This window comes from Mixophyes fleayi, chromosome 1 (genome assembly GCF_038048845.1).
Source record: "Mixophyes fleayi isolate aMixFle1 chromosome 1, aMixFle1.hap1, whole genome shotgun sequence".
Lineage (NCBI taxonomy): Eukaryota > Metazoa > Chordata > Amphibia > Anura > Limnodynastidae > Mixophyes > Mixophyes fleayi.
In genome coordinates this window covers 120,472,431-120,489,197 of record NC_134402.1, presented here as the reverse complement: position 1 = coordinate 120,489,197, position 16,767 = coordinate 120,472,431, and the positions used below count along the sequence as shown (strand labels likewise).

The window sequence follows — 16,767 nt, the reverse complement described above, 5'->3', positions numbered from 1 at the left end:
AAAGCATAAAAACCATCTGGGGCCTGATTCATTAAGGATCTTAACTTGAGAAACTTCTTATTTCAGTCTCCTGGACAAAACCATGTTACAATGCTACTGTTTTTTCATGTAGCACACAAATACTTGATAACTTATTTGTACACTGAAATTTAAAGTTGATATTTGTGTGCTACATGAAAAAATAGTCAGTATTTAACTTATGTGCAAAACAGAATACTAATTTGCACCCCTTGCATTGTAACATGGTTTTGTCCAGGAGACTGAAATAAGAAGTTTCTCAAGTTAAGATCCTTAATGAATCAGGCCCCTGATGTTTAAGTTTATTTGCCTTATAAAGTAAAACAGTCAAAGATATTACCTCCACATATTCTGTTAGTTCTGTTGTATTAGGAGTCTGAATTATAGGAAGATAAATAATGTGGTGTCATTTGGATTTTTCTAAGAAAACCAGCACACATTAGTACCCTATATCCCCTATATATCAAGGAAAAAAGTCAGTGTGTTCTATTTTATCCCTTGTCATAGCTCCTGGTAGCTATCAGCTTTCATACCTAGAACATGCAGCAATTTACACAGAGAGAAAAATATATGGCTGCTGTCAGTTCCCAGCTTAATGGTCATGCCAGAGAGCCTTGTCTGGCCTAAAGGCTTGTGAAAAACACACATCTGGTGACCATCAGAGAATGTGAAATCAGTAGAAGAGCAAAGTAACATTAATGAATCTTACACAAAACAATGTGAAATTAAGGAGAGGAGAAGTAGTTAGAGAACAAATAAATACCTGATAAATGTTATGATAATATGTGGTGTTAATGTGGCATTCTTTACTATATATTTACTTCACAGAGCGTTCTTCGTGGGATTCCTGATAAACATGTGCATCAACTGTCTGATTGGCGTCTACCTATGTTGGAACTGGTTTAATGTTGAAGGCAAAAGCTTATTAATTGGAATGGGCTTTCTGTTTCTTACCATTATTGGTTTTATTTCTGCTATGATGTCTGGAATGTGTGTAAGTAGCTACTTGTGAGAAAGTAACAAATGCACATTGTATCATTTCATTTGATATTTAAACTAAACAAAAAATCTCGTTCAACGATGGAACAACGCTGTTCCAATTCTGCAGTGTGTATGCACTCAAGACAAGCAGTGTCCATAGATCTCTATGGAGCGTGCAGAGTTATGACCTTTTTAGTCGATGGTTATGACAGATGAGGAGCACAGATCTGAAAGTAAGTCGTGTAAATGTGTTTAGTGTGTACACATGAATCGACATGCTGATCGGGACATTTTTTTTTAATCGTTGGTAAAATCATTAGGGATATCTCATCCGGAGAAATTTTGTATAGTGTGTACCCAGCCTCAGTTCGGTATTTAATGGTAATTATTACATTTGAATGAAGAATTGAATCAATAATATTTTGGTTTATCAAATTATGACACTGAAGACACATTTTAGAGCAAACAGAACACACAAGGCAGGATTTCGTTTGGCCTATTTGTATATCATCATCATCATCATCATCATTTATTTATATAGCGCCACTGATTCCGCAGCGCTGTACAGAGAACTCATTCACATCAGTCCCTGCCCTACTGGAGCTTACAGTCTAAATTCCCTAATATAGACACACTCTCACACACAGACAGAGAGGGAGACAGACAGACAGTGAGACAGAGACTAGGGTCAATTTTGATAGCAGCCAATTAACCTACTAGTATGTTTTTGGATATATTCAGTTAACCACTGTTTCATGTATGTGCTCTTCATACCAATCTAAAACTGATACAATTGGATTGTATTGCGCATGTATGGGGTCGTTCTTTGACCCAGAAATGAATGCAGGAGCAAGCGGACATATTTTGCACTTTGCTATGTCTCTTCAGAGTGGCACCTCAACAACTAGAGCAGGACAATTTGTCCAACCACATGTGTTCCCAAATTGCTGTTTGTTCTTCTTGTGAATTTGTGTGCAGGCAAGTTACTTTAAGTAGATCAACAACTATGTATTATATAATTGTTAAATCTACATATACCTATAGTTCTAAAGTTGTTTTGATACATTAGGACAGTATGGCTTTGTGTACTGTAAGATAAAAAGCAATCTTAGCTACCTTCACTATTGGAAGAGAACATTTACATTATAGCTTATTTCGCCTAGTTTCTGTTTTGATTGAATGACACATATGAGACTTGAATCCCATGATTTTTTAGTAACATATAGCAATTGTCCTACAGATACATAGACTGGAATAGTGTGTTCAGTGTTCACAAAATAGGGATAAAATGACAAACAACCTTTCAAAACGTGTTACATTGTTCTCATATGAATAAAAAAATATGTTTTTAAAATACATATGTTATGTCTTGCTCAAAAACCCTGCCCTGTAGAGTAAAGCGGCTCAACATTTGACATCTGAATACTTCATTTCCAAATGGTGATACTTTAAGATAATAATATACAACATACGTTGTTTCTGAATGTACTTTTATTGGTCTGCTTTTTCATATTGAGTTGGTCTCAATAATAGCCTAGTATTATGTATTACAGTAGTCATAAAGTAAGAGTTTAATTAAATATCCTCCCTTCCCAGTGATAGCATTTTAGGGATCCCCACCAAATTGTTATTACTAGAAAGGGAGAACATTTTGTACCTTTCGTAATAAAGTACAGTCTTTAAGGTAATGCAATTCTGCTCCTTATAGGACCACTTAACCTAAAATACAAAGTGGCTTATAAAAGAGCTACTAATAAAATGCACAATATATATGTAAGTTATGATTGCAGGGAGAATTAGGAAATTCAAATTAGCAATAACAGAGAACAATAGCTTGCACTCAGCCACATAGCAAATGTAAATAGAAAGTGATACAACTGAAAATCACTTACCTTAGAGATGCCCATAGCTTGAATCAGGCTCTTCTGCATGTGCTCAGACTTGGCACGCCCTTACTGTACATTGACTACATGCATATGCCCATTTCCCTCCTCATTCCACTCCTGAAATCGTAGGATATACTAATAGTCCTTTGTGTTTGACAATGAATTGGACGTTACTGCCTTCTCTGGCGTATGGTTCATTTCTGGGCATACGTAGAGCGATTTTAATCAGAATAGGGATTAAGGCTCTTAATGAATCAGGCCCTCTGTGTATACATACTGCAAGACTTTGTTTCTGTAACACCCCTTGTCCCGGGTTAGGGTGTATACATCAATTTGTGTGTGCGGTCTCCAAATGAATTCAGTACTTTGTATTCCAGATCGAACACAGTGCCTCCACCTTGGTCTGATTACCGAAGGGTCTTTGTTGGGTAGTGTCCTGTTGGTAGCAACACCAGAGGGAGACCAGGGAACCATCCGCTGACCTTCACTGGCCCAAAGGCACACACAAATGAGTAATATTACACAGAAATTATATTTAGAAGCTATACTGGTACATTTATTAGCGAGGTATAAGTTTCTAAAGGGATTTTCTTGTATCTTGAATCAAAAATGTAATTTGTAGTTTAAACAAACAATTGTATATAAATGATAAATAGTACTCTCTAATACCTATACTATCATACATATATATTCTTTCCTCCCTACAACTAAGAGGTACCTCGCTTAACTACGATTTTCTGGCAAATATAACTAATATTAAACAATTAGTATGAAATACATTCAACAACATAAATAGACATAAATGATTATGAGTTTTTTTCAGAATGTAGTTTTAATATGATCCTCTCCTTCTATGTCTCTAGTTAACCAAGAGTTTAACAGCCAATAACACAAATAAATGTCCTGCTGCTTCAAATTTATTGCTGTGGATTTCACCCAGTATCACAATATCTCACTTGAAGTTATAGTAGACTTCACTTTCTTCACCATTAAAGGGACATATGTTTACACTTTGGATTTCATCCTCTCTCCCAAGGCGCTTTTGCTAATAGGATCGTCCTACTCTAAACAATGAGAGTCCCATATATTTGGGCCATACATATGTGTTTTTAAATTGAGAGCCAACTTACCAAAGAGGTACCCCAGAAGCCTCCAAACAGCAATTCAGTGCCAATACCCCCTCTCAGCTACTGACACCAACATGCCTCTCAGACAAATACAAAAGTGGAAGCTGCTCAAATCAATTTATAGGCCATAACAGGTGCATGAAAGGGTGGGGTTATCCTGCAAGGAACTTACACACAACATTTTTTCCCCCAGCACACTGCTATAGCCAGCAACAGATCTGCCATTTCTACTGTAGATAAAAATGCAAAAGTCTTTGTTGCACACATTTGCAAATGTAAGTTTAAGCCATCCGCCACGCCAAGGCGCTTTTGCTAATAGGATGGTCCTACTCTAAACAATGAGAGTCCCATATATTTGGGCCATATATGTGTTTTTAAATTGAGAGCCAACTTACCAAAGAGGTACCCCAGAAGCCTCCAAACAGCAATTCAGTGCCAGTACCCCCTCTCAGCTACTGACACCAACATGCCTCTCAGACAAATACAAAAGTGGAAGCTGCTCAAATCAATTTATAGGTCATAACAGGTGCTTGAAAGGGTGGGGTTATCCTGCAAGGAACATACACACAACATTTTTTCCCCCAGCACACTGCTATAGCCAGCAACAGATCTGCCATTTCTACTGTAGATAAAAATGCAAAAGTCTTGGTTGCACACATTTGCAAATGTATGTTTAAGCCATCCGCCACGCCAAGGCGCTTTTGCTAATAGGATGGTCCTACTCTAAACAATGAGAGTCCCATATATTTGGGCCATACATATGTGTTTTTAAATTGAGAGCCAACTTACCAAAGAGGTACCCCAGAAGCCTCCAAACAGCAATTTAGTGCCAGTACCCCCTCTCAGCTACTGACACCAACATGCCTCTCAGACAAATACAAAAGTGGAAGCTGCTCAAATCAATTTATAGGCCATAACAGGTGCATGAAAGGGTGGGGTTATCCTGCAAGGAACTTACACACAACATTTTTTCCCCCAGCACACTGCTATAGCCAGCAACAGATCTGCCATTTCTACTGTAGATAAAAATGCAAAAGTCTTTGTTGCACACATTTGCAAATGTATGTTTAAGCCATCCGCCACGCCAAGGCGCTTTTGCTAATAGGATGGTCCTACTCTAAACAATGAGAGTCCCATATATTTGGGCCATATATGTGTTTTTAAATTGAGAGCCAACTTACCAAAGAGGTACCCCAGAAGCCTCCAAACAGCAATTCAGTGCCAGTACCCCCTCTCAGCTACTGACACCAACATGCCTCTCAGACAAATACAAAAGTGGAAGCTGCTCAAATCAATTTATAGGCCATAACAGGTGCTTGAAAGGGTGGGGTTATCCTGCAAGGAACATACACACAACATTTTTTCCCCCAGCACACTGCTATAGCCAGCAACAGATCTGCCATTTCTACTGTAGAAACAAATGCAAAAGTCTTGGTTGCACACATTTGCAAATGTATGTTTAAGCCATCCGCCACGCCAAGGCGCTTTTGCTAATAGGATGGTCCTACTCTAAACAATGAGAGTCCCATATATTTGGGCCATACATATGTGTTTTTAAATTGAGAGCCAACTTACCAAAGAGGTACCCCAGAAGCCTCCAAACAGCAATTCAGTGCCAGTACCCCCTCTCAGCTACTGACACCAACATGCCTCTCAGACAAATACAAAAGTGGAAGCTGCTCAAATCAATTTATAGGCCATAACAGGTGCTTGAAAGGGTGGGGTTATCCTGCAAGGAACATACACACAACATTTTTTCCCCCAGCACACTGCTATAGCCAGCAACAGATCTGCCATTTCTACTGTAGATAAAAATGCAAAAGTCTTTGTTGCACACATTTGCAAATGTATGTTTAAGCCATCCGCCACGCCAAGGCGCTTTTGCTAATGGGATGGTCCTACTCTAAACAATGAGAGTCCCATATATTTGGGCCATACATATGTGTTTTTAAATTGAGAGCCAACTTACCAAAGAGGTACCCCAGAAGCCTCCAAACAGCAATTTAGTGCCAGTACCCCCTCTCAGCTACTGACACCAACATGCCTCTCAGACAAATACAAAAGTGGAAGCTGCTCAAATCAATTTATAGGCCATAACAGGTGCATGAAAGGGTGGGGTTATCCTGCAAGGAACTTACACACAACATTTTTTCCCCCAGCACACTGATATAGCCAGCAACAGATTTGCCATTTCTACTGTAGATAAAAATGCAAAAGTCTTTGTTGCACACATTTGCAAATGTATGTTTAAGCCATCCGCCACGCCAAGGCGCTTTTGCTAATAGGATGGTCCTACTCTAAACAATGAGAGTCCCATATATTTGGGCCATATATGTGTTTTTAAATTGAGAGCCAACTTACCAAAGAGGTACCCCAGAAGCCTCCAAACAGCAATTCAGTGCCAGTACCCCCTCTCAGCTACTGACACCAACATGCCTCTCAGACAAATACAAAAGTGGAAGCTGCTCAAATCAATTTATAGGTCATAACAGGTGCTTGAAAGGGTGGGGTTATCCTGCAAGGAACATACACACAACATTTTTTCCCCCAGCACACTGCTATAGCCAGCAACAGATCTGCCATTTCTACTGTAGATAAAAATGCAAAAGTCTTGGTTGCACACATTTGCAAATGTATGTTTAAGCCATCCGCCACGCCAAGGCGCTTTTGCTAATAGGATGGTCCTACTCTAAACAATGAGAGTCCCATATATTTGGGCCATATATGTGTTTTTAAATTGAGAGCCAACTTACCAAAGAGGTACCCCAGAAGCCTCCAAACAGCAATTCAGTGCCAGTACCCCCTCTCAGCTACTGACACCAACATGCCTCTCAGACAAATACAAAAGTGGAAGCTGCTAAAATCAATTTATAGGCCATAACAGGTGCTTGAAAGGGTGGGGTTATCCTGCAAGGAACATACACACAACATTTTTTCCCCCAGCACACTGCTATAGCCAGCAACAGATCTGCCATTTCTACTGTAGAAACAAATGCAAAAGTCTTGGTTGCACACATTTGCAAATGTATGTTTAAGCCATCCGCCACGCCAAGGCGCTTTTGCTAATGGGATGGTCCTACTCTAAACAATGAGAGTCCCATATATTTGGGCCATACATATGTGTTTTTAAATTGAGAGCCAACTTACCAAAGAGGTACCCCAGAAGCCTCCAAACAGCAATTTAGTGCCAGTACCCCCTCTCAGCTACTGACACCAACATGCCTCTCAGACAAATACAAAAGTGGAAGCTGCTCAAATCAATTTATAGGCCATAACAGGTGCATGAAAGGGTGGGGTTATCCTGCAAGGAACTTACACACAACATTTTTTCCCCCAGCACACTGATATAGCCAGCAACAGATCTGCCATTTCTACTGTAGATAAAAATGCAAAAGTCTTTGTTGCACACATTTGCAAATGTATGTTTAAGCCATCCGCCACGCCAAGGCGCTTTTGCTAATAGGATGGTCCTACTCTAAACAATGAGAGTCCCATATATTTGGGCCATATATGTGTTTTTAAATTGAGAGCCAACTTACCAAAGAGGTACCCCAGAAGCCTCCAAACAGCAATTCAGTGCCAGTACCCCCTCTCAGCTACTGACACCAACATGCCTCTCAGACAAATACAAAAGTGGAAGCTGCTCAAATCAATTTATAGGCCATAACAGGTGCTTGAAAGGGTGGGGTTATCCTGCAAGGAACATACACGCAACATTTTTTCCCCCAGCACACTGCTATAGCCAGCAACAGATCTGCCATTTCTACTGTAGATAAAAATGCAAAAGTCTTTGTTGCACACATTTGCAAATGTATGTTTAAGCCATCCGCCACGCCAAGGCGCTTTTGCTAATAGGATGGTCCTACTCTAAACAATGAGAGTCCCATATATTTGGGCCATACATATGTGTTTTTAAATTGAGAGCCAACTTACCAAAGAGGTACCCCAGAAGCCTCCAAACAGCAATTTAGTGCCAGTACCCCCTCTCAGCTACTGACACCAACATGCCTCTCAGACAAATACAAAAGTGGAAGCTGATCAAATCAATTTATAGGCCATAACAGGTGCATGAAAGGGTGGGGTTATCCTGCAAGGAACTTACACACAACATTTTTTCCCCCAGCACACTGCTATAGCCAGCAACAGATCTGCCATTTCTACTGTAGATAAAAATGCAAAAGTCTTTGTTGCACACATTTGCAAATGTATGTTTAAGCCATCCGCCACGCCAAGGCGCTTTTGCTAATAGGATGGTCCTACTCTAAACAATGAGAGTCCCATATATTTGGGCCATATATGTGTTTTTAAATTGAGAGCCAACTTACCAAAGAGGTACCCCAGAAGCCTCCAAACAGCAATTCAGTGCCAGTACCCCCTCTCAGCTACTGACACCAACATGCCTCTCAGACAAATACAAAAGTGGAAGCTGCTCAAATCAATTTATAGGCCATAACAGGTGCTTGAAAGGGTGGGGTTATCCTGCAAGGAACATACACACAACATTTTTTCCCCCAGCACACTGCTATAGCCAGCAACAGATCTGCCATTTCTACTGTAGAAAAAAATGCAAAAGTCTTGGTTGCACACATTTGCAAATGTATGTTTAAGCCATCCGCCACGCCAAGGCGCTTTTGCTAATAGGATGGTCCTACTCTAAACAATGAGAGTCCCATATATTTGGGCCATACATATGTGTTTTTAAATTGAGAGCCAACTTACCAAAGAGGTACCCCAGAAGCCTCCAAACAGCAATTCAGTGCCAGTACCCCCTCTCAGCTACTGACACCAACATGCCTCTCAGACAAATACAAAAGTGGAAGCTGCTCAAATCAATTTATAGGCCATAACAGGTGCTTGAAAGGGTGGGGTTATCCTGCAAGGAACATACACACAACATTTTTTCCCCCAGCACACTGCTATAGCCAGCAACAGATCTGCCATTTCTACTGTAGATAAAAATGCAAAAGTCTTTGTTGCACACATTTGCAAATGTATGTTTAAGCCATCCGCCACGCCAAGGCGCTTTTGCTAATAGGATGGTCCTACTCTAAACAATGAGAGTCCCATATATTTGGGCCATACATATGTGTTTTTAAATTGAGAGCCAACTTACCAAAGAGGTAACCCAGAAGCCTCCAAACAGCAATTCAGTGCCAGTACCCCCTCTCAGCTACTGACACCAACATGCCTCTCAGACAAATACAAAAGTGGAAGCTGATCAAATCAATTTATAGGCCATAACAGGTGCTTGAAAGGGTGGGGTTATCCTGCAAGGAACTTACACACAACATTTTTTCCCCAAGCACACTGCTATAGCCAGCAACAGATCTGCCATTTCTACTGTAGATAAAAATGCAAAAATCTTTGTTGCACACATTTGCAAATGTATGTTTAAGCCATCCGCCACGCCAAGGCGCTTTTGCTAATAGGATGGTCCTACTCTAAACAATGAGAGTCCCATATATTTGGGCCATACATATGTGTTTTTAAATTGAGAGCCAACTTACCAAAGAGGTACCCCAGAAGCCTCCAAACAGCAATTTAGTGCCAGTACCCCCTCTCAGCTACTGACACCAACATGCCTCTCAGACAAATACAAAAGTGGAAGCTGCTCAAATCAATTTATAGGCCATAACAGGTGCATGAAAGGGTGGGGTTATCCTGCAAGGAACTTACACACAACATTTTTTCCCCCAGCACACTGCTATAGCCAGCAACAGATCTGCCATTTCTACTGTAGATAAAAATGAAAAAGTCTTTGTTGCACACATTTGCAAATGTATGTTTAAGCCATCCGCCACGCCAAGGCGCTTTTGCTAATAGGATGGTCCTACTCTAAACAATGAGAGTCCCATATATTTGGGCCATATATGTGTTTTTAAATTGAGAGCCAACTTACCAAAGAGGTACCCCAGAAGCCTCCAAACAGCAATTCAGTGCCAGTACCCCCTCTCAGCTACTGACACCAACATGCCTCTCAGACAAATACAAAAGTGGAAGCTGCTCAAATCAATTTATAGGCCATAACAGGTGCTTGAAAGGGTGGGGTTATCCTGCAAGGAACATACACACAACATTTTTTCCCCCAGCACACTGCTATAGCCAGCAACAGATCTGCCATTTCTACTGTAGAAAAAAATGCAAAAGTCTTGGTTGCACACATTTGCAAATGTATGTTTAAGCCATCCGCCACGCCAAGGCGCTTTTGCTAATAGGATGGTCCTACTCTAAACAATGAGAGTCCCATATATTTGGGCCATACATATGTGTTTTTAAATTGAGAGCCAACTTACCAAAGAGGTACCCCAGAAGCCTCCAAACAGCAATTCAGTGCCAGTACCCCCTCTCAGCTACTGACACCAACATGCCTCTCAGACAAATACAAAAGTGGAAGCTGCTCAAATCAATTTATAGGCCATAACAGGTGCTTGAAAGGGTGGGGTTATCCTGCAAGGAACATACACACAACATTTTTTCCCCCAGCACACTGCTATAGCCAGCAACAGATCTGCCATTTCTACTGTAGATAAAAATGCAAAAGTCTTTGTTGCACACATTTGCAAATGTATGTTTAAGCCATCCGCCACGCCAAGGCGCTTTTGCTAATAGGATGGTCCTACTCTAAACAATGAGAGTCCCATTAATTTGGGCCATACATATGTGTATTTAAATTGAGAGCCAACTTACCAAAGAGGTAACCCAGAAGCCTCCAAACAGCAATTCAGTGCCAGTACCCCCTCTCAGCTACTGACACCAACATGCCTCTCAGACAAATACAAAAGTGGAAGCTGCTCAAATCAATTTATAGGCCATAACAGGTGCTTGAAAGGGTGGGGTTATCCTGCAAGGAACATACACACAACATTTTTTCCCCCAGCACACTGTTATAGCCAGCAACAGATCTGCCATTTCTACTGTAGATAAAAATGCAAAAGTTTTTGTTGCACACATTTGCAAATGTATGTTTAAGCCATCCGCCACGCCAAGGCGCTTTTGCTAATAGGATGGTCCTACTCTAAACAATGAGAGTCCCATATATTTGGGCCATATATGTGTTTTTAAATTGAGAGCCAACTTACCAAAGAGGTACCCCAGAAGCCTCCAAACAGCAATTCAGTGCCAGTACCCCCTCTCAGCTACTGACACCAACATGCCTCTCAGACAAATACAAAAGTCTAAGCTGCTCAAATCAATTTATAGGCCATAACAGGTGCTTGAAAGGGTGGGGTTATCCTGCAAGGAACATACACACAACATTTTTTCCCCCAGCACACTGCTATAGCCAGCAACAGATCCGCCATTTCTACTGTAGATAAAAATGCAAAAGTCTTTGTTGCACACATTTGCAAATGTATGTTTAAGCCATCCGCCACGCCAAGGCGCTTTTGCTAATAGGATGGTCCTACTCTAAACAATGAGAGTCCCATATATTTGGGCCATACATATGTGTTTTTAAATTGAGAGCCAAATTACCAAAGAGGTACCCCAGAAGCCTCCAAACAGCAATTCAGTGCCAGTACCCCCTCTCAGCTACTGACACCAACATGCCTCTCAGACAAATACAAAAGTGGAAGCTGCTCAAATCAATTTATAGGCCATAACAGGTGCTTGAAAGGGTGGGGTTATCCTGCAAGGAACATACACACAACATTTTTTCCCCCAGCACACTGCTATAGCCAGCAACAGATCTGCCATTTCTACTGTAGATAATAATGCAAAAGTCTTTGTTGCACACATTTGCAAATGTATGTTTAAGCCATCCGCCACGCCAAGGCACTTTTGCTAATAGGATGGTCCTACTCTAAACAATGAGAGTCCCATATATTTGGGCCATACATATGTGTTTTTAAATTGAGAGGCAACTTACCAAAGAGGTACCCCATGAGCCTCCAAACAGCAATTCAGTGCCAGTACCACCTCTCAGCTACTGACACCAACATGCCTCTCAGACAAATACAAAAGTGGAAGCTGCTCAAATCAATTTATAGGCCATAACAGGTGCTTGAAAGGGTGGGGTTATCCTGCAAGGAACATACACACAACATTTTTTTCCCCCAGCACACTGCTATAGCCAGCAACAGATCTGCCATTTCTACTGTAGATAAAAATGCAAAAGTCTTTGTTGCACACATTTGCAAATGTATGTTTAAGCCATCCGCCACGCCAAGGCGCTTTTGCTAATAGGATGGTCCTACTCTAAACAATGAGAGTCCCATATATTTGGGCCATACATATGTGTTTTTAAATTGAGAGCCAACTTACCAAAGAGGTACCCCAGAAGCCTCCAAACAGCAATTCAGTGCCAGTACCCCCTCTCAGCTACTGACACCAACATGCCTCTCAGACAAATACAAAAGTGGAAGCTGCTCAAATCAATTTATAGGCCATAACAGGTGCTTGAAAGGGTGGGGTTATCCTGCAAGGAACATACCCACAACATTTTTTCCCCCAGCACACTGCTATAGCCAGCAACAGATCTGACATTTCTACTGTAGATAAAAATGCAAAAGTCTTTGTTGCACACATTTGCAAATGTATGTTTAAGCCATCCGCCACGCCAAGGCGCTTTTGCTAATAGGATGGTCCTACTCTAAACACTGAGAGTCCCATATATTTGGGCCATACATATGTGTTTTTAAATTGAGAGCCAACTTACCAAAGAGGTACCCCAGAAGCCTCCAAACAGCAATTCAGTGCCAGTACCCCCTCTCAGCTACTGACACCAACATGCCTCTCAGACAAATACAAAAGTGGAAGCTGCTCAAATCAATTTATAGGCCATAACAGGTGCTTGAAAGGGTGGGGTTATCCTGCAAGGAACATACACACAACATTTTTTCCCCCAGCACACTGCTATAGCCAGCAACAGATCTGCCATTTCTACTGTAGAAAAAAATGCAAAAGTCTTTGTTGCACACATTTGCAAATGTATGTTTAAGCCATCCGCCACGCCAAGGCGCTTTTGCTAATAGGATGGTCCTACTCTAAACAATGAGAGTCCCATATATTTGGGCCATACATATGTGTTTTTAAATTGAGAGCCAACTTACCAAAGAGGTAACCCAGAAGCCTCCAAACAGCAATTCAGTGCCAGTACCCCCTCTCAGCTACTGACACCAACATGCCTCTCAGACAAATACAAAAGTGGAAGCTGCTCAAATCAATTTATAGGCCATAACAGGTGCTTGAAAGGGTGGGATTATCCTGCAAGGAACATACACACAACATTTTTTCCTCCGCCCCTGAAATTGTAGGATATACTAATAGTCCTTTGTGTTTGACAATGAATTGGACGTTACTGCCTTCTCTGGCGTATGGTTCATTTTTGGGCATACGTAGAGCGATTTTAATCAGAATAGGGATTAAGTCTCTTAATGAATCAGGCCCTCTGTGTATACATACTGCAAGACTTTGTTTCTGTAACACCCCTTGTCCCGGTTAGGGTGTATACATTAATTTGTGTGTGTGGTCTCCAAATGAATTCAGTACTTTGTATTCTGGATCGCACAGTGCCTCCACCTTGGTCTGATTACCGAAGGGTCTTTGTGGGGTAGTGTCCTGTTGGTAGCAACACCAGAGGGAGACCAGGGAACCCTCCGCTGACCTTCACTGGCCCAAAGGCACACATAAATGAGTAATATTACTCAGAAATTATATTTAGAAGCTATACTGGTACATTTATTAGCGAGGTATACATTTCTAAAGGGATTTTCTTGTATCTTGAATCAAAAATGTAATTTGTAGTTTAAACAAACAATTGTATATAAATGATAAATAGTACTATCTAATACCTATACTATCATACATATATATTCTTTCCTCCCTACAACTAAGAGGTACCTCGCTTAACTACGATTTTCTGGCAAATATAACTAATATTAAACAATTAGTATGAAATACATTCAACAACATAAATAGACATAAATGATTATGAATTTTTTTCAGAATGTAGTTTTAATATGATCCTCTCCTTCTATGTCTCTAGTTAACCAAGAGTTTAACAGCCAATAACACAAATAAATGTCCTGCTGCTTCAAATTTATTGCTGTGGATTTCACCCAGTATCACAATATCTCACTTGAAGTTATAGTAGACTTCACTTTCTTCACCATTAAAGGAACATATGTTTACACTTTGGATTTCATCCTCTCTCCCATATAGTCACTTCAATATCATAGGCTCCTCACACCGCAGGTTTATAAATTTCTCTTAGATGTGGCTGAAAAGATAGTGAAGTAGCCTGTGCAGTTTCTCATACATATAATTTAGTCTCTGCTGCCTAACCAACCAACTGTCCCTGCACTAATCCCTTGTTAATATCACCTCAGTCCAGCAAAAGCGTTCTTTAATATTACAATCTTCAGGCCTCCCTACCTAGTCCCTAACTGACTACTGGTACAACACACTGTCCTGGTAAATCAATAAAAAAATAATAAGAGGTTACCGCTCCATATAACGATCAGCCCTTTAGTCAAAGATGACCTTTTCCAGACAGGACTCCATTTGTCTCTCTCTTTTTAAAAGGTCTTTTCCTTCTTCCCACTGTGCCTCCCTCTTTTACTCTGGGGTATTTCCTTTACTCCAGTCCTCCATTTGAACTTTCAAAAAACTGACAGGGGTATACTCCCCTCACCAACAGCTCCTATTTACCAATATGGCTCCTCTGTATACAGGGGTCAAATAGATACTGCTACTTCCTCTTCTCAGACTTCGCTCCACTCCTCTTTTAGGCGTCTAGTACGCTCAGAGGGTCTCTTTCCTGTGTTTTCACTCCCTCTGTTTGGCTCCCAAGCAATATAGAAGGGATATACTCCGTTCTCAGCCAGTTGCTTTCTTGCTCCCTTTCTCTCTCTCTTTAGTTGGATCAGATCTTCCCCCCAACTGCCTTAATGATAATTTGTTTTGTGCGTGGGCTCTTCCAGTTCACTGGCCTGTCGGGAGATATAGTCTCTCACCAGCAGTCGGGGACACTGCTGCGCATGTGCAGACAGACATGTCTGCCGGCGCTACATTAAGTACTCTTCACTATATCACTCCACAGTGGATTTTTGAACAGAAGACATAGATGTACAGTGTTTTAATAGACAAATAAAAGTTGCTATGTGATAGTAATGTACAAACAGTTACATAAAAGAAACACTTATTATCAAAGCATAATCCGTAGATAAGTTGATTCTGGCCAGAAATATTAACAACAGACAATCAATTGGGGGTAACAAATGAACTGTGGATAACAAATTACTGAGATTTCTTCAAAATCAGTAATGTATAAAAATAAACATTAAAGTTGAAGATAAAATGAGCACAAAACCATTGATGATGATGAATTCCTACTGAAGTCTCATGATTGAAATTTTAAAGTCATTATTTTTGTTCCGGGTAGTCCTAAAATAAGAGACTAATTGTCAGATATTGAAATGATCCTTAGGTAGGTGCTAATGATCAGAGTAATTCACTCCAGTATATATAGCAAACAGTGTGATGATCAGAGTAATTCACTCTGGTATATATAACACACAGTATGTAGTTCTTTAGCATAAGATGGTTTGAATATATGAAAAGATGACTTACAGTTCTGCAGGTAGACAGCTACCATAACCCGCACAAGGCTTTTCCAATATCTTGTCAGGTTAATTCAGAAAAGCTGTAAACAGGAATCCTTTTACCACTCGATCATCGAGGTACTAGAACAATATATAATATATTCCAATCAGTTCTTAATATAGTTGACAGACGAAGTAAGTAGTGTCCTGCTTGCTTGTAGGAATTATAGAAAGTGATTTATTTTCTTTCTCCGTATTTCAAGATGTGCGGGTGATGAAGAGCTAATTAGTATATGCGGATATGCCTGTCACAGACAGTTTGTCACAAAGTCTTTTAAGGGAGAAGCTGGCTTCTCTTATATCCAATAAGTGGGTGGGTGATGTGCTCTGCCTCTCTTCCTCTGCGCGATGTGCCGGCTAGTGGGGAGAAGGCTCAATAAATTAACGAATGCATGAACAGTTAAATAGATGAGAGGCACAGTGGGATCTCGGTATAGAGTAGGGTAAATCTAGAAATCCAACGCGTTTCACTCATAAAGTCGAGCTTCCTTTTACAGTGTTTTAATGCCTTATTCAGGTAGAATCACACTGTCTATATCTGAATGGAAGGAATATTTGATTACTTATCACTTTATATTTTCAGGTATATATGGCAGCTGTGAACATAACAACAAATGAAAGAATAAATGTGAAAAAGTATACTTACCTTATGGATGAGAGCGGAAAGTTTTATAATCCCTTTAACAGAGGAATTTTCCTGAACCTCTTGGAGTTTGTTCACCTTATACCACCACTTTCCGAAGACAAAATTATGAAAAAGGAAGTGAATGAAATCTAAACTCACTTTCACTAAATCTTCCAAAGTTTACAGAATTTTATTTATATTGCTATTTATGCAGATATATTTTTATTGTGTTTTCAAATAAATAATTTTGATATGACAAAATCTATTTAGTGTGTTGTCGTTTTTTCACACAGTTGAGATTTTTAATATATTTTTCAGCATAACACAATTGGTTTGTTCAAATAAATTCCACAATAAAAAAAGGTTTGTTTCAGGACATGTTTCCTCCTTGAGGGTCTATTGATTGAATGTGGGTAATGATAGGACAAAAGCTATTTAACAGATCAGATCGGCAAGTTATTTTATCCCAACAAACATGGCCTCTCTCATAAAAATCAGTCCTGACAATTTGTATTGAGAGTTGATTA

At 40.1% G+C, this 16,767-nt stretch overlaps 1 protein-coding gene across 3 annotated transcripts in view; it reads left to right on the top strand.

Moving 5' to 3' along the window:
* The window catches only part of LOC142141483 (uncharacterized), a 46,369-nt gene extending 29,868 nt beyond the window's left edge, over positions 1–16,501 (top strand). For all 3 annotated transcript variants that reach the window (XM_075200026.1, XM_075200009.1, XM_075200017.1), the window contains exons 9-10: positions 847–1,012; positions 16,199–16,501. In XM_075200026.1, coding sequence (XP_075056127.1) covers positions 847–1,012; positions 16,199–16,393 — 361 coding nt within the window. In that variant the 3' untranslated portion in view covers positions 16,394–16,501. The remainder of the gene's footprint in view (positions 1–846; positions 1,013–16,198) is intronic.
* Positions 16,502–16,767: the final 266 nt, after the last annotated feature.